Source organism: Perissodus microlepis, chromosome 4 (genome assembly GCF_051167445.1).
Source record: "Perissodus microlepis isolate ML-2025 ecotype Zambia chromosome 4, ASM5116744v1, whole genome shotgun sequence".
NCBI lineage: Eukaryota > Metazoa > Chordata > Actinopteri > Cichliformes > Cichlidae > Perissodus > Perissodus microlepis.
In genome coordinates this window covers 19,810,589-19,835,307 of record NC_140464.1, presented here as the reverse complement: position 1 = coordinate 19,835,307, position 24,719 = coordinate 19,810,589, and the positions used below count along the sequence as shown (strand labels likewise).

Genomic DNA, 24,719 nt, shown 5'->3' with positions numbered 1-24,719 from the left:
ACTGAAGACTTTCAACTACAACTCAAAATAAATTAAAAATATTAAATACATTTATTTTATTTAATATTTAGATTATTTGAATAATTGTAGATTCATTGTTTCGGACGATACTGTTAATTGTTTACCGATACTCATCTGGGGAGCAAAACAATAGCAATTCCCTGTTGGTAACTTTGTACTAACGTCTGATTGGACAGAAAGTTGTTACTACGCGTTGACGTTTGTCTACGTATGCTACGGGACGAAACAGTTTTTCTTTATTGAGCAGACGTCTGCTCATTGTGTTTTGTCGTCGGGGAGAGAGGAAAGAGCAGGCAGAGGGACCATTGAAGTCTAGGGCTTTACTTTTTTTTTTAACTATTTCATTAACAGTTTAGCATTATTGGGGCAGCATAATGACCGATAAAATGGATATGTCTCTAGACGACATTATCAAGCAGAACAGGCAGCAGAGAGGTGGAGGCCGGGGCGGCAGAGGTCGAGGCCGCGGAGGCGCAGGCGGCCGTGGAGGAGGAGGCCCCGGGCGTCTCGGAGTCAGCGGTGGAGGATTTGGAGGCCGAGGCGGCGGATCCGGCCCGATGAGGAATCGACAGATCCCGAAACGCGCTAGAGGCAGACCAACGCCTTACAGCAGGGTATGAGAAAGTTAAAGGAAAAGCCTTCGACAAAGCTGAAAATGCCTGGTTAACGTCGTTCTGTAGCTAATCCCCTAGCCAGCTTGCTAGTCAAGCGAATAAAATGATTGCTAGCCGCCGAGTTTTCCCTTCGGAGGAGAGCTCTATAATTGGCGGCTAAGCATTAATGGAAGTTGTATGCATATTGTGTCCCTTCTCCCACAATCCGTATGTGTTACATCCTTTTTCAAGAGGAGCCCTTTTTGGAGAGAGCAGTTGTGTTAGCCGTGTTGGCTAACTAGCTAAAGTTGGATCGTAAAGGCCGAAGCGGCGCCATTTTGAATCAAGCACCTTAATTTAGAGCTAGTCGTCCAAGGTCCATATCGGTGCTTTTCCACCTTTTGTGTCAAATTGATGGTGAAAGGAAATCGCATCGACGACAAAGTCTACCCGCACGCTACTATCGTGGGAGCAAAATCCTTCCTTTTTTTGGTCAAGTCCCAGCGCAGCGACCAGACGGCCTTTTGTTCGGGAGTGGCTGACGCTCTTCTCAGCAAGGCCCATTTTGGTGGCTATTCAACCGGTGTGGCTGTTGCTTTTTGGATGGATCAGTGGACTTTAAACCTCCTCTCTGATAGTTTTCATGTTAAGGCAAATCATCACTCCTTAAGTGTGAATGAATATCTAAACAAAGCCCCAGTCAAAATGGCGTGTCTCAAAATGGACGCTCAGATAATCCACGCTCATTGATGGGGGGATAGCTGGGCCCCCTTTCAGTTTGTTTACATCCCCTTCCCCACTCATCCTATGGACATTTCCCCCTTCATGAAAGCCCCTTTCGTGGCTTGGTAAAGAACTCTTGGGCAGGCCTGGAAAACATGGTGCAACGCTGGAGGCAACGCTGCTTCAGACGGCGACCCCCTGTGTCCCTGAGGATCATGTCTGGAGGGCCTCTGGTGGAGGTGCAGCTGGCAAGAAAACAGTGGGCAATTTTTGTAGCTAGCATGGGAGGTTGTTTGGGTTTAAACATAGAGATTATGGGTGGGAGTGGGTTATAATAAAATCAGTTAGCTCCATTTGAACTTGGTCATTGAAAAGACATGTACTTTAAAAAAAAAAAAAAAGAAAATGTATCCAAAGTGTATGCATGTACAGGTTGTATACAAGACATCCCCTTGCCTTTTAATTTTTTATATATATATTAAGTTGTCTTGTGTATGTCCTTATATGTCCGAAGTGATTCACTTGCTTGTAGTGATGGGGTGGGCAGGGAATAGTGGGGATCCTCTTGGGGGACCTGAGCACCCTGGCCATGTTGGAAGTGGAGCCCCTGCTTGCCCCAACACCCAGCCGTGTGGACTCTGTGAATAGCAGAGGCAAGGGGATCCTGAAGTCAGCAGGTGCGTTCTCTTTCGTCTGTTGCAGCCTAAACAGCTTCCAGATAAGTGGCAGCACGACATGTTCGACAACGGCTTCAGCGGCTTCAATGGTGCTGCTGGAGGTGGAGGAGGAGCTGGCGTGGAAACTGGAGGGAAGCTCCTCGTGTCCAATCTCGACTTTGGGGTCTCAGATGCAGATATTCAGGTATTCTAAGTTGTTTGTGATTCTTGGCCTGGGTTGGTGTGTTTAACAGTCTGGATCAAGAGGGACCAATTGTTTTGGGCGTGTGTTTTTTAGGAACTTTTTGCTGAGTTTGGAACTCTGAAAAAGGCCGCAGTTCATTACGACCGATCAGGAAGAAGCCTGGGAACTGCAGATGTCCACTTTGAAAGGAGGGCAGATGCGCTCAAGGCCATGAAGCAATACAATGGCATCCCACTGGATGGTAAGTCTTGCGTCCTTTGACCTGCCAGTATAAACAGTTTCTTAAAGTTCGCAGCTTCTGTAAAGATTTTGAGGTTCATGGTGTTTGTGTTTTTAGGGCGCCCTATGAACATTCAGCTCGTCACATCACAGATCGACACACAGAGACGGCCAATGCAGGGGTACGTTAATATTTCTTTTTGTTTGGGAGGGGGGGCGGCAAATGCATTTGATGACTCAATGTGTAAAGGCTCCTTTATCTTCAGTCTGAACAGAGGCGGCGGAGGAGGCATGATGAACAGAAGTCGTGGTGGTGGCGGCTTTGGAGGCATGCAGCGAGGCCGTGGAGGGCGTGGTGCAGGTGGCCCTAGAGGACGAGGACGAGGTGGCCGTGGCGGTAGTAGCAAGCAGCAGCTGTCAGCAGAGGAGCTCGATGCCCAGTTAGATGCCTACAATGCCAGGGTATGTCTACCTGAAACTTTTAAATATGATTTCTTCTGAGTAACGGATTGTCCATTTTCTCACATGTCTAATTAACTCTTGGTTTGTTTTCTCAGATGGACACCAGCTAAGAACGTAAAAACAAGCTCCTGAGGGTCGTCGTCCCTTCCTGTCTGCACAGAAGGGTGGCTGTTACAAATGTGCAGATTATTTTACACTTGGTTGTCTTCTAATGTGATTGAAAATATTGCCCCACCTCTTGTTTTAAATGCTCCAAAGTGTTTTTTACCAGTTTTGTTTGTGTTTTTTTGTTTTGTTTTGTTTTTTTTGTTTTTTGTTTTTTCTTCTGGTGGAAAAAAAAAATGGTTTCAACTGTAGGTTATGGAACTGGGTTTCCCCAGTTTGTTCTTCTACCCTGTAGTTAAACACTTGTAATAAAAACCTGCAGTGCATATTAACCACATTAAATGTCCCTTTGTTTGTTTGGGTTTTGTTTGTTTTTTTTTTTCTGGTCATATGTCTACTTGTGCACTATAGTTCACTATAAAATGTATGATTTCACCTGTAGCGTATCAGGATTAAATACCTGTATTTGCTGACGTTTCTGTATTTTGGAATAAACATTTGCATTGTTTTGGAAACTTGCAACAACTGTAAAATACAGATTTGCCATTTAAATGGAAAAATAAAAGGAGTGGCCTGGAACTTTGCTAACTAGCAGATGGAGGACTGGATTAATTGTAATGCACGCATTAGTTGTAGGCCTGGCCCAACGTGCTCTATTTGCTGCAGGAAATGATACTGTTGAAGTACAGCCACTAGATGGCACCCTGCTCTGCTATATACCTTTTTAAGTTTTCAGTATGTGCTCGTCACCACGCCTTTTGCAAGCACACAGGCGTGTATTAAATCTCAAGTCGGTAAAGATAAACTTGCGAGGCAGTGCTACAGATGTGATCAAGTGACTAAAAACCAAAGAGGGCGTGAAGTGAACGTAGTGTAAAAACGGCCACAAAAGGTAACTACATCTGCATGCCCACGCGTGTCGAAGCGCATATTTCCCGGAAGCGTTGCGGGGCAAAAAGTGTGAAACGTTCACAAGAGCAGTTTCCGGTTGGCTTTCAAGGTAATACGTGGAAATCATCTGATCTTATCTGCGCGACTTTTATATAAACTTTTTATCCTGTTGTATTATTATTATTATTATTATTGTTCTCATATAGCAGCGTAGTACGATTTATAGGTAAAAGTGACAATTCGATGCTAGCTTCACACTTCAGTGTGAAGTATAGGTTATGCATTCAGAAAACATAAATAGTCTACCCATAATACAAATAAGAGCGTTACATATATAGTTTATGAGTTACTGATGGACTGAAATGTAGTTTTGCAGTTTATTTGAACTCATATAAAAATAAACAGTAGCAATTCATACACGATTAATTAAAATGCACTGTCACACAAGTATAAAGATACTAAAACTAGAATTCCCCACTCAATAAAAATACGATTTTAAATTGTACTTAACATTAAGTTATTTGAACCACATACAAAGAAAATTCATAGTCGAGCTTAAAAAATACTTTGTTGTGGATATTTTCTCTTTTTAAAATGTATTGTATCTATACAGCGTGCAGCTGGGGCTACGTTTTTAAAAATGTAGTTTTTTTGTCGCCCTTTATTTTGAAGGTGGCATACCGGACATTGTGCCCGTCAGCGGCACCGGGCTCAGATTTTCCTTTGCCACTTCACTGCACTCCCATTCACAGGAGACGTTTCCAGCCAACCACAAGTATAACGGTAAGAGTAGATAAAATACCCACTTAAGTCTTCTTATAATGTATTTTATTCTGTTAAATGTGCGTTAATATACGTCCTTAAGCTGCTCCGGCAAATTTCTATCGATTACTTGCTAAGGAAAAGGGAAAAAAAAAACGGCTAACTTACTGCTTGAACCTGAATTCTAGAAAAAATGTTTACCAAATAATCGCTTACTGTAGTTAAGGAACTACTTTTTTAATAGCATGTTATACTCCCGTAGTTGCACTAATGTCGTTTTCTTAAAATTACAGCGAAGTCACTGTAAAGTTGTTCGAAGCCGTCGGTTAGTTGTGAATTTCCGGGTGTTGAACCCGATCTGAGCTGAGAGGGTTGGGGCTATTAAGTAACGAAATGTCACCCGTTGCTGTTAAAAGCACACTCAGAAAGTGATTGCACTGACCAGTAAAGTAGGGGATTTGTTCAAATTAGTCGTTTAGTCTGCTTTAACACATTCTTCATGATCATGTCCTTTATATGAGGAACATTTTTCAGCCACTTCCTGGAACTCATCTGTCTTTTAATTTGAATTAGCTTACACTTGAAGCAGCCACCATTTTGGCTTTTTTTTTTTTTTTTTTTTTTGGTTTTTTACTTGCAAACAATTAATCAGAGCACGTCGATCAAATCTGCCAAGATCGAGTGATTATCACCTCTTGAGCACTTTGGGTGTGATAGTTAAGCTGTGTGCTTTTGGCTGAATGGCTGGCAAGTGATTTCTCAGAGTGATCACACAAACCGTGAAGCCTCCCTTTCCTTCCTGTATATGTGTGTGTATGATAAGTAGAGGATTTTTTGGCCCCTTCTTTTCTTATAGAAGGTCGAGAACTTTTTGTTTAATCAACTTCTGCCGTGAATTGTTCACTTGCTTCACCTCATATTTAAAATGTTGCGAGCTTCCAGTGGCGGGCGGATGTGTCTTGCAGCAGTTTATTTCCTCTGGTGTGAGGGGAGAGGCCTACAGAGGTTTAGAAAAGAAAGGAGAAAGACCCATTTAGGGTCGGTACTTAACATTTTTGGTGTGCTTTCCTGACACTGCTATAATCTTCAAACATGTTCCAGCAACTCACAGTGAAGAGTGCAAGGGTCAAAACCACAGGCCTGAACTGCAAAAATGGCTGGAGCATATTTCTATGAACTGATAAAGTAAAGTTGATGATGCATTTGCCCTTCTCAGTTCTCAGTAACCAAATCATTGTTTTTCTCCATGCGCCACACTTTTCTAGTGGACTTTCTTGGCCAGTCATGACGAATCGTGTCAATGGCCTCTCCTATTTTAGCTCGGTCTCACAGGAATTGATGCAGTGAGTTTGTATTAGTCTTTTCCTCTCTCAGAGTGTGAGAGCAAGAGACTAGGCCTTTCTTTGCATCCACAACTTTAAATTCAAATCTTCGGGGGAGCACCTTTGGGAGTACGCTCATACCATCCACCATGTATATCAAGTCAAGGCTGTCCTCCTCAAAGAAAACCATTTCAGAGCTGCAATCCTTTATCGGGTAGTCCGCGCCCCGTTGCCCATCCAGGCTGGGGCACATTGCTGAAAACGCCCATGGAGCAGCAGCGTAAAGCCCTGACCTTTCAGCGTGGCTGGCACCTTGGCTCTCCCATTCACGCTTAGCTTCCTGCTGCTGTTCGAAGGGATTTCTCACCGGCTATTTTTAAAGCTTCCTATTTATCCTGGGCCTTCTTGGGGATGAAGACATGTTTTGCTTTTCTGTTCTCTCACAGCCACTCCTGTTCTTTCTGCTGCTCATTGACCATGGATTTAAACCATTTCTGTGACATTTTAGAGTCTTTTGTTCATTAGTAGATGTTAAACCGATTAACCAGTGTCCCTGCATACTCCTCCACTCCTTATCTCATTGCATTTCTGTTTTTATCCTACCCACTTGTCTATATTTGTTAGGGTTGGGTTCCTCTGCATTGCATCAGCTCTGCAACACTTCCTCAAAGATTTGGCATGTTAGCACTGCCCCTACAACTTGATTGAACCTAGTATGTTTTTTTTTTTTTCTTTTTTTAGAGGCTTCAGAAGCAGGCCTTCTAGCATTTCTATCATTAAAAAAAATGCTTCGCTTGGATTAAGTTAGGCCCCCAGGTTAGCTTGAAGAAGATGAGTTGTGCAGTGCTGTGGTTAGCGCGTTAAAGGATATGAATCATCAAGCCCGCCTGAAAAAGGAAGCTTGCAGTAATTTCTTGACAGACAAAATGGTTCAGTTGCTGCCTGACGTGCAAGGCTTCCTTATTTGAAGACATGTTCTGCGGCCTTAATCAGTTTCATCAAACATGGGGGCTCTGCATTACTCAGATGCACAGCAGAAAGGTATTTTCATGTGGTGTGTGGTGCAGGTCTTATTTTAATGCCACCAAAGCGCTGCTCTGTGCTAAGTGCACAATTTTCTACTGAGATAAAAAAAAAAAAAAAGCTTAAAATGACAGCAAGATAACAGCGGAATGATATAATAGTTACATTATCTGATACATGTGAAATATTCTCGATCTGTATGCATGAAAAAAAAAAAATGTTGAACTACAGAGACAGTGGATACAGGATGTGGTCTTACAGCAGCACCCCTTTCCATTACAGTCATTGCAGGGTAGTTAATTTCGAATCAAATCACAATCTGCTGATTTGATGATTAGGATTTTTGTGGTGCACCCAAATCAGAGAAGTCGTCGCTAAAGCAAAGTGCAACTGTAGAGAGATCGTGTAGGTAAAATGGAACGACTCCAAAGGTCTTATGCGCACTGAGAGCTGCATGAAAGAGCAAGAACACAGAGAGGTGAGAGGATCAAAGCATCGCTTTCTAGAATAGAGTTAAGGCCAGGAGCTAAATGTCACTTCATAAAGGTCTAGTAAAGCGCCGTTCATGTCCTGTTCTTGTCTCTGAGGTAAACGTGTGCTTTATTCCATGAAACAAATTCAGGCTGTAAGTTATCAGCGATAATACTTCCACTTTTTGATTAATCAGTAAAGCAGGCTTCCCATATTGGTTTACTTTGTCCTGCACCTGGCTGCTGTATGTGCCTAATCAGTGGAAAACCTGGCTAATAAAAAGTATTCCTAACAAATATGAGTTGTTGCTGAACCTGGGTGCATTCAGGGTTTTCCAGTTTGCAGCTCTGTTTTGCCTTTACTCCAGCCTGTGATGTGCTGTTTGTTGTCCCCCCCCCCCCCTCTGCTCCATTGCCCTTTGCCTGCAGTGAAGAACCTGAACAGCAGCATCTATTGCATTACCGGTGGCTCTAAACGGAGCTCATAAGATTACATCAAATCTTCCACGGCCAGAGGGCTGGACTGTGAGGGATGGTAACTGGCTTATCCAAGTAGCCTCAGGGGTAAACCTCTACATTAACCTGTTGTTGTCGTGATAGTTTATGCTGGATCTTCAGACACCTTAAAGCAGATAATAAATGAGGCGATAAATCATAATGAGCGATCAACCTTTGAGTGCAGACAGTGAGATGGACCCTAAAATGTGTGTGTAAGCCCTTTGGCTTTCATTGAACGGCATCAGTAAATGTTTGATTCTCTACAGAGGAAACTATTATGTCCTCTTTTTTTTTTTCTTTTTTTGTTCCTGCTTTCTGCAAATGGTTTCTAAGAAATTTAATGGTTCATATGCTTTGTGTAGTCACAGTCCTTTTAACAGATGCTCCAAAGGCTTGTAGCCCACTTGTTGACCTTTTATATCTATAGGCATACCTTTTGAAGTGCTCACTCCTGAGACTAAATAAGGCTAAAACTGTCTTGGACATCAAAATGATATACCTACACAGCCTACAAATTGAATAGAATACGTGATTGTATTTAGAGTCGCATCTATTGAGACTTTGTTGTTGCAGTTGCTGGGATTCATTTGGGTTTTGTTTTTTACTTCCTCATGTTTTCTCAGGATTACAGTTTGTTGTTAGAAGTCTGTAGCTCTAATCCCATATTTAGGATTGGTTAGGTGATGCCAGCACCAACCACATTATGCCAATATGCTCAAACACCACTTGAGCAAACAGCAAATCAACATAAATGCCAACAACTAAAGAAAATGCTTTGTGAACCCTGACTTTCCATGATTAAAAACCCAGGTGTGACATTATTTTTAATTTTTAAATAATGCCGTTCATGGTGCTTAATGAAAGTAAACCAGGAAAATACAGAATACATCACTTCTAATCTCTATTTACTATCGAAATAATGCTCAGTATTTTAGTAGAGAATAAAAAGTTGACTTTAACTTTGATTTAAAAAAAAATCTATAAAATTTGTTTTCTAGTATTTCTGTCCAGGGGATGTGGCATGTGAAAGAAAAACTTTTTTATTCACGTCATTAATAGTTAAAAGTAGATATTCAATAACAACAATATGCAACCTGAAAGATGAGGACAAACACAAGAACCACAAGTTTGCTTTCATTGTATGGATGTTTCAGTAATATAATATCTAGTTCATTACCCTATGAACACTCACACACATATATTAATGACACCTGTAGCTCTTGTGTCATCCCACAGGGATTACTTGGTGCCTCCTTAACCTCAATAACTTGCCACAGTCACTAATGTTTCAACAGGAGAGCTTCCTGGTGCGTCACCAGCGACACTTCCACACAAACACTTTCCTCTCCTGGCCCCGAATGCCTTGTGATCCATAATCCCACCTTTTCTTATTGCTCAGCAGTGTTGCTAGGGAGCAAGACTAATCTCAAGCCTCAACTCCTGCCAAGCCTGGTATGTTTGTAAATTTGTGCTGCTTAGTCCAGCCAAGCGGTGAGATTATCCACCTGTAAGGAGAAAGTAGCACAGGTGAAGGTTAGGACACTGAAAAGGAGAAGTCCAGCAGCACATCCCAGTGTGGGTTTACACGATCTCATGACCTCTGTGTTGATTCCCAGCAGGCAGAACAATGACGGGGCCTTTTCCTGTCAGCTCAGTATGTAGCTGCTTAGCCACAAGCCACATGGATTGAGCGAGGGGGAAAAAAAAGGGGTATTATTATGAGGGTGGTGATGTCAGTATTGTTCAAACTAATCTATTTATGCCCCCCCCCCCTTTTTTTTTTTTTTTTTTTTTTTTTTTTTTTTTTTTTATAAATATGCTGAATCAACAATTTCACACTTGATTAAGATGGTAGCTTGAAGTGATGTGGCTGTCTGCCACACTTAGAACAGCCGTATCTATAATTTCTTGGTGCTTATGTTGGTAAATGTGGCTCGATGCACTGGAATAACTTCATCAGATGCCCTGCAGTTTTACAGTTCAGAAATGACTGCCTGCATTTATTATGGTGATTGTATTTCACGTCAGTCTAGTCATTACCAGGCTTAGTATCATTAGAGACAAATTTGGAAACTGTTTCTTTGTGCACCATAATCATGTTTTTCTGGGAAAATGTTATCCAATCGTACACTGTATACAAAAGATGGACACACTGGCTTCCGTTTTCCAAGCATGAAAATGGAAGCAGGAAGTGTCTTAACCCTGCATGCTTACTTGTGCCAGCAATGCCATAATGCAAACCTGCTTTTCACGTGTTCTTAGTAAAGCTTCTTTATTTAGAGCTCACAAAGCGCTGTACAGCAATTAAACAATGTTCTGATTTTATGACCTGTCTTGATGATTTTATGATCTCAGTCTAGTTTTAGCTCTGGTTGTAGAATATGAGACTCATTTTTTTTGTAATGGAGTCAAAAAAGGAGAATAAAGCTTGGCGCGTCTCCTTTGCGATGTAAAAATTTGCGGTTTCAAAATGCCAACGGTGTAGAAGCTCAGTTCAAGGTTTGCTTTGTGACTTAACTAGTGGGTTAGCATCACTAACTGAATAGTATATAGTTATTAGATTCAGCCATACTTTCATCTTGGAGGTGAAGTACTGATCCAGTCAAAAAATATATATATTTTTATACACTAACAGCTGAGATTTAGGACAGTGAAGTTTTGACTTGAGATTTTCAGAATAGTTTCCAGTAGAGAAACATGCCAGTTCTCTGTGACTGAGCACTTCCTGCTGTGTGACGGTTTGGTATGCTGCAGTCACAATGCTGCTCGCTGCACAGCCATCACAAGGAGTGCATTGAAAGTCGAGAAGAGGAAGCGAGAAAAACAACCTGTGCCTTGAAGAATGATATGACACATCACTGTGATATCTGGTCTGATTTACTTCTCCATCTCTCCCTCCCTGTCTTTTTGACCAGGAAACACTCACACAGCTGACAGGCCAAACCAGCAAGCTATTGGGACAAGAGGAATTTGTGCTTTTATGGAAGCATAGAGGCCCAATTTGGGGAAAACAAAAAAAACAAACTGTGCTGCATTCTCAGTTCCTGCTTGGCTAATGCCCAACTGTATATGGAGGCAAAATAGAGCAGAGCAGAGGGTTAGGCGGATCAACAAACCAGTTTTGTTTTTTTCAACACTGTTCGTTTGCTGAGTGTGATTTGCTGCGATGGGTGAGGTTGTGTCAGCTGTATTCTGTTGCCGAGGGTAACAACCTGTACTGAGCAGGTGAAACTGGCCTCGTAAGCTGTCGCCACTTAAGGGTTGTTTGTCTGGTGGGTTCTTGTGCGTTTGCTTTATCCGCATTTGTTAGCTCGCCTGTACCCGTTCATTGTGTCATTACCTCCCGGGTTAACCTGATTTGCAACAGTACAAAAGAAAAAGAAGCTGAGATGTTAGTCACTGCCTGCATCTTTGTAGCATGTGTAACTAAGAGTTTAAAGGAGAAGAAGTTGGTGCTCTAATCTTCCTCTTTCACTTTAATGCAATACTGCACATTTTTGCACAGTTTAAAACAGTGATACGTGTGGCCCGTGTTGATGCATGGTTAAATTCAGCGCAGTACAGGAAGTTCTTTCAACATGCAAACACGCAGGATGAGACATTTGAGGGTGTAGCTGCTCGCTAGCTAGGAGGAATGTTCTGTTCATGGCAAGACAGGGCAACACCTCCAGATTAATAAATAATTGTCGCTGACCAGAAAGAGCTTTCTGCTGTGTTGCCTCATTATTTGACAGTAAGTAGTGTCACTTCTAATTTTGTTAGAAGTTTAGAGTTGCTTTGAGATTCGCCTCAAAGGGCAAAGTGCATGAAAGCTGGTCTTTGTGTTTCGGTTGCAGGTCTCTGCCTTCTTGCTTTCTATGTGTGATAAATCAACTGCTTAAAGTCGATAAAGCACTGTATGACTGCGACTGTGGTTTGCACTGTATGTGAGGCTTCAGTGGTCGATAAGACTAGAAAAGTGCTATCAGTTTGTTGAGGACTGCAGGTTCTGTTCTCATCTTGTTGTGCTTGCAGAACAGACCTCACGCAAGTGTTACACAGTACCATCATCCAGCTGCATGTGTTGAACAGCACTGTGTAGGCTTTGCCCAGCATTTGTGCACCAGATGTTATAAATTGCATAACTAGAGAAGGTTTGTTGTCCAAGGTCTCATTGTGTTACTGTGCTGTTGCCTGCTCAGAATCACTGGCAATTAGCAGTAAGAGTGGTTGTGAGAGCACAGCTGGGTGTAAACGGCTACGCGCGCATTGCTGTTTTTTACTTGCTGTTGAGCCGGAGAGACTAGAACAGCATGGAGCTCAGATAACCATCAGCTTCTTAGACCACCAACCTCTGCTGTATGTCATCGCTGCGACATCAGGGAAACTGGCTGGTCCGCCAAGTAGACTGCGAGGGTTAGAGTGTCACGTGTCTTGGCTCGTGTCTGCCAGGGTGTGTGCATATGTGCAAGTCTGTGTTGAGGTGTTGAATAAACAAAGGGGCTTTGGAAGTGGCTGGGCTCTTGTCAAAATAATGTGAAAGTTGCCCACAAGGCACAAAACTGACTCATCTTTGGTTTATTTCAATATAGCTGACCTGTTGCCAGCTGCCTGTTAATGAAGAAAATAGTGCACACGAGCTCTGTGGATTGTTCCTCTTGTCACTCTGTTTGAACAGGGAAAGTTGCTCTGAAGTGAAAGTTTTTGCAGAGCAGATGCCATTACTTTGTCTTTCAGCTTGTCAACTATTAAAGCAGTAGAACAGGCTGTTTCTTCCTACATGACCTGCAGCTTTAGAGTGCTGCGCCCAGGTCAAAGTTTGTTATCCCTCAGGATAATGAATCCCAGCACCTGGAAGTCTTAAACAGCCCGTCGCTACTTCGCTTCATAGCAAGAGTGAAAAGGAGAAGCAGTCCGTGGTGCGAACCTCTGTCGGTCAAAGTGTATTGCTCTACTTTCCTGTCATCTAACCCTTCCTCTCTCTTCTGTCAATGTTTCCTGCTGCAATTAGCACACCATGGCAGAGCACGAGCCCACACCAGAGGAGCTGGCAGCGATCGCAGCAGCCAATGATGAGAGCGACTCTTCTGTCAACTACAAAGCCCCCGCCCAGAAGAGCTTGAAGGAGATCCAGGAGCTGGACCAAGATGACGAGAGCCTGCGCAAGTACAAGGAGGCGCTGCTGGGAAACGCGGCTGCTGTAGTCGTTGGTGTGTGGATGTTAATTAACATACGTCAATAAGCTTAAATACGCGTTGATTTCAAGAAGAGTTAGTGTTTTTTCTTGTGGATTTAGCTTGTGCCTTTTTAAATTTATGATTAAAACCTGTGTAGTGACGACATGACAAAAGTATGTTAAAGTCATTCTTTAATAAACCTGCCAAAGTTGTTACTCAACATGTTTGTCCTACCAATAGCACGGTGTATAACAAGGCCAGGAATTTGTTGTGGAAACAGTTAGAATATTGAAAACTGAGCTGATGAGTCAGAAACTAGTCATTAATGGCTCAGACAGACTCTTTCCTGTATTTTTGCCATTGAGTTATATTCTCAGCAAAGAAATCTGTTTAAAAATATACAGATTTACTGTCATACAGCATGCTGGTACTGTTGATCTGAAATCTTTGTTAGCTAAAAGGCTTTAAATGACTAATTTTAGCACAGTATTCATGAAAGTAGAGCAACTCCACGTGAGCAAAGTAAAGCAAATCCTTTCCGGATTACAATTTCAGTTCAAGAGCTTGAAAAGCAGAGATTGTTATGGCGTTTCTAACTCGCCAGATACGAGCGTTTAATGTTTTAGACAAATTTCACTGAAATTAAATGCAACGTAGAGTGAGTGTTCGAGTAGTTATATACACACAAATGGATGTGTGTGTGTGTGTGTGTGTACGTAACACCTCCCCTGAGCATTTTTCTGTTGTTTTATTCAAACTGATGAGATTTTCTATCTCCTGCTATACTGTGACGATGTTTTTAATTGCATGACTTTTTCTTCTGGTCTTAGATCCCACTGTCCCCAACGTCCAGGTGACGAAGATGGTTCTGGTGTGCGAAACGGCTCCAAACAATCTGGTCCTCGATCTGACTGGTAAGTAGAGCTGGTGTGTGCGTGCCAATTTTAGTTTAGAAACTAGAAATCTAAAATAAGTGAGCAGAAGTGAGGCTGGCATACAAGTCTCATTGTTGTGTTAATTGAGAGGTGTGTGTGTGTGTGTGTGTGTGTGGGGGGGGGGTCATAGGCCTGCTGGGTCATTAGTTCACTAATCGGTGTCGACTTGATTCCTATATGCCCGTTAATGAGCCATTTCCTGAAACTTTAGCCCCCTCCAGCAGAGCAGAGGCTCACTTGTGACATTGTTCCCCCTGGTGGTCATTATTCTTACTACAGGGTGTTGAAACCCAAAATCCACAGGAACTGTTTGTTTATCAGCCTGCTGTGTATTTTTATTTTTTTATTTTTTGTCAAAGTGGAAAGAAACTGACACTTGATCTGACTCTCCTGTCCCTGCTGTGTTGCTTTTATCTGCCAGGGGACCTGGAAAGCTTCAGGAAGAACCCGTTTCCGTTGAAGGAGGGAGTTGAGTACAGAATAAAGATCTGCTTCAAGGTGAGAGTCTGGTGTTTGTCACACTCGCCACTGCGCTCTGTTTACGTCGCAGTGTTGTTGTTACATCACTGCTGGAGATGTAACTGCAGTCTGCAGAGCACTATCATTATCGTCAGAGGCTTTTCAGAAGAATTTAACTCTTGTTGCTTTCTGCAGGTCAACAAAGAGATCGTGTCAGGCCTGAAGTACATGCAGCAAACTTTCAGGAAAGGAGTTAAAGGTGAGCCTGCTCAAATCATCTCACTCTGCCGTTTTTTTTATATAGCTGTACTGATTTTCCTAAACCTTGCCTCTCATACATGGTCACCATACAGTAATTATTAAAAAACAATGAAACTAAAACTATAACCATTTTCATATGATAAAAATCCATGCTGGAGCTAAACTGACTTAAAAACAAAAGGCAAAACAAAATAAAAACTAATTGGAAAATAAAAACTAGAATGAGTCTGCCTCTTGATCCTAAAGTTCTCCTTTTTCTTTCCCTCTGTGATGTGCAGTTGACAAGTCTGATTACATGGTGGGCAGCTACGGCCCCAGACCAAGCGAGGAGTACGAGTTCCTCACCACAATGGAGGAAGCCCCAAAAGGGATGCTGGCCCGCGGCACCTACCATATCAAGTCCAAGTTCACCGATGACGACAAAAACGACCACCTGTCTTGGGAATGGAGCCTCGCTATCAAGAAGGATTGGAAGGACTGATTTTTTTTTTTTTTTTCCCCCTTCCCACACTCGCTCGCTGGTCCACCAATGTCTTCCTCTGCTTTGTTTCCGCTTTTCTTTTTTTCTTGCCATCATTCCCACCTCCCCCTGGATATTGGATTGTTTCAGTCTTTTGCTCTCTCCGTCCATCAGCTTGCTCACTCCTCTCCTGCGGTTCCATCTAGTTTCCTTTTCTTCTAAATTCCAATCACTTCATCATTCCTCCCATAGCAACGCTGATTGATTTTTGTTTGCACCAGCCTTTATTACAAGAATGACATCTTTAAAAAAGAAAACGGAGAAAGTAAATGGTGTTCACTATCCAGATTTTTGGTTACAGTTTGTTTATAAAAAAGGAAAGAAAAAAAAAAAGAAGCATCTGTTAACAAGCAAATTTGATTTCTCTCTATCACTTTTTTCCTTCCTTTCTTTTCTCTCTTTTTCACATTGTTTTGTACGATTACCACGATCTGCCTTGGAAAGAATTGTACAGGAACCTAAAGTGCTGCGTGCACACGGTCGCTGTACGGTCACTGAGCAGTAATTGCTGGACACAAATCTTGGACACAGCCCGCCTAAAGCCTTTGAGCAGATTATTTGTAGTTGGGTCTTGTTAAATTATTTGGAATTCAGGCCACTTCTTTTTTCCAAATAGTCGAACAGCCAGCAAATTCTGCTGAGAGAAGAGGGAAAGCAGTTACCTCTAACCCCCTTGCATTCCCTCGCTTTAGCTGTGGCTGTTTTTTCTTTTTTTTTCCTGATCAGGGTATTTTGGCAGTTTTTTTTGTTTTGTTTTGTTTTTTAGCAGCCGTGTGGCCTTAACAAGTAAATAAAATAAAAAAAAAAATAGACAGCCTAGTTGAGCCAGTTGCCTTCTTACTATTAAATATTATATTTGCCAGACCATCATGTGAGCCTGTTTTAACAGATTTTGTATTACATTGACAGGGAATCAGGACTGAGGACATGCTAATCTCTTTGTTTCAGTGTGTCAATCATATCAGCTTTATTCGCCAACACCTTCATTTCAGTACTTTGTAGGTTTCTTCAAATCTAATAAATGAACTCTAAATCTAAGAGTCCGGGTTGTACTAATGGCTTTATATCACCCAGTCTCCTCTTTTGTTCCCGAGGACATCAATTCTAGCGCGTTACCTCAGTTCCCTATTGAGCCGAACACCGCAGAAAACTGTTAAACCGCTCACCTCGTATTGCTCAAGTTAAAGATTACCACTGCTGACTGTGCCTCCAGACTCTCCCGACCGGCCACGCGCCGCCTCTGCTGACTCGGCAGAGCTCAGAATCGTCTATAATTGACTTATGAACCAGAATAGAGACGCGAGTCCTTTAACCAGACACTGATGGTTAACACATCCTGCCATATGAAAGTGTTTTTCCCCCTTTTTTTTTTTTTTTTTTTTTAAATACACTCCATAAGTATCCAAGTGAAGCCCGTCAAGCTTCGTTCAGCTCTCGTGCCGTGGACTGATGTTTTTCCTCTGTGGGTTGAGTGAGACTCGATGTGTGCTATTTGTATTACCCTACAGTTTACTGATCTGTGTTCACATTAAAGTGTTCAGACTGGGTGTGTGTGTGTTGTTTTATTCAGGGTTATTACCAAACAAACTTCCTTCATGAGCACTTTTGCAGCTATTAGCAAAATAAAGAAACACTCAGAGCTCAAACCTCTGCCAAGAAACTCGCTCTCTGGGCAGTATTTACTTTAAAGGTAATAGTGCTGCATTTTGTGTATATTCACTTTGTTTTCTTTGTTCTTTTTAAATGTACTTTAAGAGGTTTGTAGTGCAGTAAAAACAAGTGCCTAAGGCAGGCTTTTGTAATTACTGACATCATCCTGAGTATAATTACTAATTATTTATGTGGAGTCATTATTTCTCTTGACAGTACTTTCTTTAAAAATCTAACAGATTTTGGGCTTAAGCTGAAAGAGAGGCAGATGTAAAATGCCAAAGTGAGGTCAGAGGTCAAATGTGACACGTTAGAAATCTTTACAGGCTACTTTGTACATGTACATGTTAAGAATCGTAGTTTCTAAGTTACAAGGCTTTTTGTTGATTTTTAATAAATCATAAAGTTGACCTTGATGGATCTGTTTTATCAGAATTCATTCAAAACTTTCCGAGCTGTTGCATTTACAGACAGAATGGCAGCATACATGCAAGCTGTAACAAAAACATCTATTTAAACCACCTTGGCAGAGGTTTAAACAAAAACAAAAAAAGGAGAACATGGTTGATGCAGTAGTTATTTTAATCAACAGGAAACATTAAAACGGCCTATTACAGGAACAAGTTGGATCATGTGGCAGCACAGTGTGGAAATGATGAAATAAATCCCTGAAAAAGATGCAGAAGCATCGCCGCCTGTTCAGGAGGTACACTGATTTTGTGCCATCCGGTGAGTTCAAAAAGCTTTAAGCTCATTGAGCCATTCAAAAGCTTGCAATTCCTGTTTCTCAAAGACAGATTTAGCTTTTTTTGTGTTATCAGCCAGATGCATGCTGTAAATGCTGCAAGTTTTAAAGCCTCTTAAAGTTGGCCTGTTATTTGGCTTCAGTGTTTATCATAAATGCAAAATAAACGGAGTCATTTCTGCATCAGTTACAAACAACGTCACAACAAAACCCTCCATTCAGATAGTTTGTCAGTTACAGTCAGGAGAAGCATTTCATCCCTTTGGCAGTTTCATGTGAAACAGGATACAGCAGTGAAGGGTGGCCAAACGGTTAAATGAGAAGCCTTTAAACAGTGAGGTAAACTGAGATGTTTGTAGTATCTCATCTGTGCCTCACTTGTTAGTCTTTCTGCTCTTCCTCGTGTTCATGTCGCTCTTTGTCTTCTGCAGTCGGGAGAAGATCTCCTTGAACAGCGCCTTGTACTCTGGCGTGTTCTGGCTCAGCCGTTTGTCCACCTGCTCCACCTGCCTGCTGATCCCCTCCAGGGCTTCAGGGGTGGAGGGAGTCTGAGGGGGTGTAGGAGGGGCGGCGGCGATCACGACGTCTCCGGAGGTGGAAGGCCCCGCGGTGGCCATGTTGTACTCCTTCATGGAGGGATCCCTGGAGACGGGGCGCGAGGTCTGCACCCCTGCGTGGCACAGGCTCTCTTCGTGACGCCTGCACTTCCCCAGCAGCTCCTCGTACTTCTCCAGCAGCGCGTGGTACTGTTCATCCACCTCCCGCAGGATGGACATGCCCCGTTTGCGCACGCCGTTGGCGTGGAGGGCGTAGCTCCCCTGCCGTCTACCTGTTGCGTCACGAGCTGAGATGGCGTTCAGGGCTGTGTCGCTGCAGCTTTTTCTCACCGGTCCTCCTTGCTGCCCCGCTCCCCCAGCCTCTCCAGCACCTCCCTCGCCTCCGTCCTCCTGCCCTGGGCTCTCCTCTGGAGTGTCAGTCTCAGGGCCGTTATTGAGCAGATTCTCTAGGCCGTCTTCCATGTCACCAATCAGACACACCCTGGACTTCCTGAGCTGCTGCATCTCCTGGAGCTCAGCTTCCAACTCCTGAACCCGCAGCTGGCATCCTTCTGCTCCTAGGAGACGCTGCTCCAGGCGCTCGAACTCCTGCAGCACAGCAGCACACTCCCTCTCTGCACCCTCCCGCTTGGACCGCTCTGCAGCCATGGCCGAGTGCAGCGACGAGACGATGTCTCTCAGACGGTCGTTCTCCTCATCCAGCGGCTGTCGCTCGGCCAGGTCCACGCTACCCGGATTGGCCAGCAGGAAACCATCCTCATACCTTACAGGAAAAAACACTCAGTGAGCTGCGTTTGTGGCCAATCTCATTCAAATTTCATGTACAAACGCTGCACAGTCACACTATAAATATACTCCCGTGATAAAGCATTCAAGTCCTTCTGGTTTTTTTGTTTTACATCAAACTAATTTTAATACTAGACCAAGATAACCCGAACAAATACAGAATTCAGTTTTTAGACAATGACTTCATCATTTATAAGGAAACAGCTACTGAAACCCATCTGGCACTGTGTGGAAAAGTAACTGCCTCTCTTGTTAAGTCAGGAATTAACTGTGATTAACAACATTTTTTGGAAAGAAAAAAAGTTCGGTTTCACTCGCCACACCAAGGCCTCATTGGGTTGGTTATCTAGCAGGACGATGACCTGAAGCACACCAACAAGTCCACTTCTGAATGGCTAAGAAACAAGAAGTGAACGTTTTGGAGCCAAGCCTGGACTTCAATCAGATTTATATGCTTAAACAGGCCGCTTATGCTAAAAAACCTCTAATGTGGCTGAATTTAAAAAAGGGAAAGTGGGTCCAAATTCCTTCACAAAGATGTGAAAGACTCATTGACAATGACTGATTATTAGCTTTAAGGAACAATTACTTTTTTCACACAGGGCCGTGTAGGTTTGGATACCTTTTTCGCTTAATAAATGAAATAAATGAAATCATGATTTAAACACTATGTTTTGCATTTACTCAGGTTATGTTTGTCTAGCATTTGTTTGATGATCTGGAAAAAAGTGCGACAAATATGCAAAAAAACTAAGAAATGAAATACTTTTTTACATACATAGGACATGTTACAGTTACTGTTAGCTCTATATTACAGACAGCAAAGACACCAATCATTTCCTGACACTCAGTGACCTCGGAGCAGTGCAGAGCTCCTTGAGGCAGGGGAAAGAGTGGATGGTCTTGCGACGCTCCTTCTTCTCCCTGTGGACTCTCAGCTCCTCCAAAGTTCGCAGCTCCTCAACCCGAGCTGTGAGACTGTCCACCTGGCTCTGTAGGGTCTCCATGGTGCTGGTTAACCTGCAGGCATGCACACACACAGATCACTGATTTTTTTCCATTTTGATTACACCATACCTTTATCTCAAAGCTGGAATGACTCAGCATTACAAACCAAAGAAAGTGAATATTTAGAAAGAAGCACTGAGAAGTATTTTTAACCTTCAGCCCTGGAACATAACATAATTTAATCCCTGATTATTTAAATCCGATTATTTTAAAATCAGCTGCTCAGGTGGAGGGAGTGGTCTGTCAGCGCAGCAAGGCTCACATTCTTCAGCTGATTACGAAGTGACTGTTACATCAGGCTCACTGCTTTTCCCACAGAGGCCAACCACATATAGTGAAAGCGTGGGCTCAAAGCAGCTGTGGGTCACCTGTCTATTTTCTGCTGCGACGCCTTGCTCTCCAGCACCAGCTTCTCATTGGTGATTTCCAGCTCTCTGGCCGTCACATCCAGCTGTTCGTACACCTTTGCGTGCTGCTCGTTCATCTCCCGCAACATTTCCAGCTGCTTGGACAGGTACTGCAAGAGACGCATGTTTGCCATTAAAATGAGAGGATCTTAATGGTTTACATCTGGAGAACAGACTGGTCCTGGGGGCACAGGGTAGAAGTACTTTAAAGAATGCAAACTAACCCAAATACACACGTTTATACAATTACAGTTCACACAGGTTCATATGGGTTAAAAGTTCATCTCGTGGGTAGTGTCAGTCAAAACTGTGAGACATAATTCTGCAGTGTAAGGTTAGAGACATCTAAGCCAGAACACTGGAAAATCTACATCTAATAATCTAATTTAAAGGTTTACAGAGAATGGTCAGAACAAAGAGCGGCAGTTCTCTGGGAGAAAATGCCTTGTTGATGTCAGAGGTCAGAGGTGAATGGTCATAGAGCTTCAAGCTAATAGAAAGTCCACAGCAACTTATTAAAACCAAGGTAAGCAGAAGAGCATCTCTGAACACTGCAGCAGCAGAAGAGCACACCAGCTGTCACTCCTGCCAACTAAGAACAAGAAATTGAGGCTACAAATTACACAAGGTCACAAAATTGCACACTGCACTAATAAGTTCCCACTGAGTATAGTTTAAACACCACAGACACCAGAGTATTGTTGTTGCCCATGCCTGTCCCTTTATGACCACAGTGTACCCACCTTCTGCAGGACAGCACACCATGTCACAAAACTAATCATTTCAAACTGGTTTCTTGAACATGACACTGAGTTCACCGTACTTAAATGGGCTCCACAGTCACCTCACTTTGGTACATCTGCAAAGCCAACAGCATTGTGGAGGACCCCACACACCCCACACGCACTCTTCACCCTGCTGCCTTCGGGCAAGAGATACCGGAGTAATCAGGCCCTCGGTGCTAGACTGCGAAACAGTTTCTTATCCCGAGCTGTCAGACTCCCGAACACTCAGTGACTGGATTAACACACACACACACACACACACACCTTCATATACCAAGTGGCTTTTTGCACAATGCTCAGTCTTTTGCACATTTCTATTGCACTGTTGTGCATGCACTGTGTTGTGTCTGTATCGTTCTGTTCAGTTTGGTGTTGCACTGTCTTTGTTTTGGGGTTTTTTGCATTTTTTTGCACATTGCACTTTATGCAGTGCTGTGTAGATTGTCTGTTATATGTCATATGTAGCACCATGGCCTTGGAGGAACGTTTCCCTCTGTACTGTATCACTGCACATGGTTGCAATAACAATAGAGCCATTTGACTTGACTTGAAAATTAGGACAGCTCAGAAGGAAAATGGGGTCCAACTCAGTACTAGTAAGGTGTTCCTAATATAGTGGCTAACGAGTTTATATACAGGTTTCGCCAAAATTCGATACGTTGACTTTGTGTGTCTATCTCTAAGACTGAGAATACATTTTCAGAGGCTCTCATCAGGTGTTTACTTTACCCTCGGCGAGCCTCGTCGCTAACAACACATGCAGATTTTGAGCTGTGAAGAGGCTGACGCATTCTGCACGTGTTTTTTTCTTCTCACACACTCGTGCTGTTTTCTGCCATTTCTTCCCCTCACTTTACACCATAACTGAGTAGGAAAGGAACACAGACAGGCAGCAGCCCAGGAGTAGCACACCTCAATCTCTTGCACTTGCTCCTCATTGTTGATGTACATCTGCTGCAGAGAGTCCTCCAGCTCTTTGTTGCGTTCCAGGAGGGTCTTGCCGAGCTCCGCTGCCAAATGCAGGTCTGACGAGAGATGGGAGAGAAGGACAGACATAAGCAGAGTTCGCTCTCAGGGCTTTATGGCTAAAACCAATTGTTTGTGGATGACTTAATGAAAACCAAGATAAAGAGAACAGGCACCAAATATTACCGTGCATTTATTTTAAAGATCACAATAGTTTTCTTGCAGATTGGTTTCTCTTCACATCATGCTGATAAAAGCCTGCAGTCGTGCGCACAGCAGGAGCCTGAGCTCTGACAACACCTTAGCAGTTGCTGATATTTTCTGACACAGCGTGAAGCATCCATTATTCATCCTCCTCTGGTGGATAAAAACAAGCTGGACTGAAGAGGAGGAGGAGGAGAATCCTGCTGGCTCTGTATACTTGGAGCCCATAACAAACATGGGGGAGTGGAGGGACGGGAGGAGACAGAGAGGCACTGACATCCATTACTGAGCAGTGAATGGAGTGTTTTTTCAACCCAACGCAGAGGATAAAAACACAAGCCTGCATGCATGCAGTACTGCAGGTGTAAAACCCAAAAGATTAGATCCGATTGGGCTCATTTGCATGTAACACCTCTGCCTTATCTAATATATTTAACAAGCTCCATTTGTGCACGCTGTGCATCTTCTCTGTCGCCTAAAACGCAGTGAGGGGAGGCAAGGACATGCTTCAACAAGACAGAAGAGATAGCAAAACTCCAGCCTGAACCGGAGAGCGCTAATGAGCTGAGGAAGAGGCGTTGGAGGAGAGTTCGCACGGCACCTCACAGTCACGGCGCCGCTTCTGTCCCTGTGGCGGGCACGTGCTGAGAGTCTTCTGTTATATAACTTCTGAGTTCTGTGCAGGAGGCCTTGCTGAGAAAGTCATCCTCATCACAGGGACCGAACTCTAACTCCTCATGCGACAGGCCCCCCCCTCACAGGTCAGATGAAGCTGCAGGACTAACCACACCATCTGCCAGGACTCATTTTCCATGTTTGCCTGATTCTAATAACCACACAGAGGTAGGGGGTGGGTAGGCGAGGGGGGTGGTGTCACCAAATAGCAGATCCGGCAGCAGAAAAGTTGCATAACACAGCATCATTTCTGGGGCAAAATGATGCCAGGCTCTAAAGTGCACGCAGTGTATTTGTGTGGCACAGTGAGAGCTTGACGGTAATTACGCTTCCAGTCTGACCCCGAAAAGCCTCAAATCTGATCTCCACTAAGGAGGCTTCGTCTGGGGCTCCCTAATCAGATCAGCCTGCGGGATGGGGATAGAGTGGGGTTGGGGGGGCTAATGACTTTAGTCTGGATGCTGAATAATGCTGAGATGAAATTCTGATGATGGACACACACACAGGGAGTCAAATCCACCTGCCTCTCCATGCACGCTGCACAATGACGCTACAAAGCTGCTTTAGCTCTCTGGGTCAGCAGGTAATCAGGTGATGGGGTGATGCTGCTGCAGGAGGACGCAGGCTTTCCAGAGCACAGCTCTCCTCAGACGCACTCTCAGTGAAACTGCAGCCTTTTAAAGCCATTTTTCTGGCAGGGCTGGTCACACAGCAGCAAGGAGGAGCAACAATAAACAGTCTGAGCTGCTGCCTTTGCTGCTCTTTGTTTCTTTCATTTTATTCAAAAATCTACAAAGTTCTGGGGATTTGCTGCACACACTGTGCTGACCTTTTTGTTAGGAACATACACCCAAAATAACGTCATGCAGCTCCACAGCAAGTGGGCTGATGGATTTGAGAGAGAAAAACAGCTTGAGAGGAGAGGAGAGGAGAGGAAGACATTCAGTCAGTCTGACAGGAGGACTGCTGTCCGAACCACCGCTGACAGGATCGGAGTAATTGATGAGATGAAGGGCAGGCAGCTCCAACTCGTGCATGAGTTGCCTTTAAGAGGTGCAACCTCCTCCCGGATTTCCACCCACCTCTAAATGCATGAACACCCGGGGGCCAGCGGTTGCTAATAGAAGAGGGGTGGGGTTGGGAGGAGTGGGCTCACCTTGCTCCAGGTCCCGCTGGTCGTACCACGGCTCCTCTTCCTCCGTGACAAACTCCTCCATCCTCCCCGCGCGAAGCATCGATGCTGCCGAACTTCCTCTTCTTCTCCTCCTCCGCCGGCGATGTGAGCTGCCGGTGGTACCGACTGCTCGCCCGGAAGTGACAACGAACAACAGCTCCCCCCCAAATCACTCAGAGAGAGGAAACCTCGGCGGCGGGGACTTCGGTGCACCTGCTCCTTCTCCTTTTTCTTCTCGAAGCGTCCGCAGATGTGAAGCACCCCGCATCCGAGCGGCCTCGACGAGAAGCAGGTTGGAGGAGGCTGACAGCGTCTCCTCGGTGTCTCATCAGGCTTTGATGTGCAGCAGCAGCAGCGGACGCAGACTGGCAGCCTGGCGGCAGCCGAGTAACCAAACGCTGCTGGTGCTGCGTTTATGTACTGTGGGAGAAAAGTGCTGTTTGCAACGTTAGTCTTTTGAGATTCTTCTTCTACTGTTCCC

The 24,719-nt window shown here is 43.8% G+C and overlaps 3 protein-coding genes across 4 annotated transcripts; 2 read left to right on the top strand and 1 right to left on the bottom strand.

Moving 5' to 3' along the window:
- The first annotated feature begins 260 nt into the window (after positions 1-260).
- Positions 261-3,575, top strand: alyref (Aly/REF export factor). Its single transcript, XM_084926387.1, has 6 exons — positions 261-635; positions 2,040-2,198; positions 2,292-2,439; positions 2,536-2,599; positions 2,684-2,879; positions 2,975-3,575. The coding sequence occupies exons 1-6, from the start codon at positions 396-398 to the stop codon at positions 2,987-2,989; spliced, it is 822 nt and encodes a 273-aa protein (XP_084782513.1). The 5' UTR covers positions 261-395; the 3' UTR covers positions 2,990-3,575.
- Positions 3,576-4,562: 987 nt separating this feature from the next.
- On the top strand, positions 4,563-16,828 carry arhgdia (Rho GDP dissociation inhibitor (GDI) alpha). 2 transcript variants are annotated; one of them, XM_084926384.1, is made up of 6 exons: positions 4,563-4,658; positions 12,941-13,139; positions 13,937-14,020; positions 14,463-14,539; positions 14,696-14,759; positions 15,040-16,828. In XM_084926384.1, exons 2-6 carry the CDS (start codon positions 12,947-12,949, stop codon positions 15,240-15,242), a joined length of 621 nt encoding a protein of 206 aa, XP_084782510.1. In that variant the 5' UTR covers positions 4,563-4,658; positions 12,941-12,946; the 3' UTR covers positions 15,243-16,828. The 2 variants fall into 2 exon arrangements, with proteins under 2 accessions (XP_084782510.1, XP_084782511.1); XM_084926385.1 differs by lacking the exon at positions 4,563-4,658 and adding an exon at positions 10,638-11,683.
- Positions 16,829-17,495: 667 nt separating this feature from the next.
- cdr2l (cerebellar degeneration-related protein 2-like) lies at positions 17,496-24,644 on the bottom strand. Its single transcript, XM_084926383.1, has 5 exons — positions 24,221-24,644; positions 22,132-22,244; positions 20,396-20,544; positions 19,875-20,039; positions 17,496-18,996 (listed from the first exon to the last, which is right to left on the bottom strand). The coding sequence occupies exons 1-5, from the start codon at positions 24,297-24,299 to the stop codon at positions 18,051-18,053; spliced, it is 1,452 nt and encodes a 483-aa protein (XP_084782509.1). The 5' UTR covers positions 24,300-24,644; the 3' UTR covers positions 17,496-18,050.
- Between the last annotated feature and the right edge of the window lie 75 nt (positions 24,645-24,719).

Coding starts and splice junctions, on each gene's coding strand:
- alyref (XM_084926387.1), top strand. CDS start 396: ATGACCGATAAAATGGATATGTCTCTAGACGACATTATCAAGCAGAAC. Junction 636..2,039: donor GACCAACGCCTTACAGCAGG/GTATGAGAAAGT, acceptor CGTCTGTTGCAG/CCTAAACAGCTTCCAGATAA. Junction 2,440..2,535: donor CAATGGCATCCCACTGGATG/GTAAGTCTTGCG, acceptor TTGTGTTTTTAG/GGCGCCCTATGAACATTCAG.
- arhgdia (XM_084926384.1), top strand. CDS start 12,947: ATGGCAGAGCACGAGCCCACACCAGAGGAGCTGGCAGCGATCGCAGCA. Junction 14,540..14,695: donor GAATAAAGATCTGCTTCAAG/GTGAGAGTCTGG, acceptor TGCTTTCTGCAG/GTCAACAAAGAGATCGTGTC. Junction 14,760..15,039: donor TTTCAGGAAAGGAGTTAAAG/GTGAGCCTGCTC, acceptor TGTGATGTGCAG/TTGACAAGTCTGATTACATG.
- cdr2l (XM_084926383.1), bottom strand. CDS start 24,299: ATGCTTCGCGCGGGGAGGATGGAGGAGTTTGTCACGGAGGAAGAGGAG. Junction 20,545..22,131: donor AGCAAGTGCAAGAGATTGAG/GTGTGCTACTCC, acceptor CGTCTCTTGCAG/TACCTGTCCAAGCAGCTGGA. Junction 20,040..20,395: donor TCGCAGCAGAAAATAGACAG/GTGACCCACAGC, acceptor GCATGCCTGCAG/GTTAACCAGCACCATGGAGA.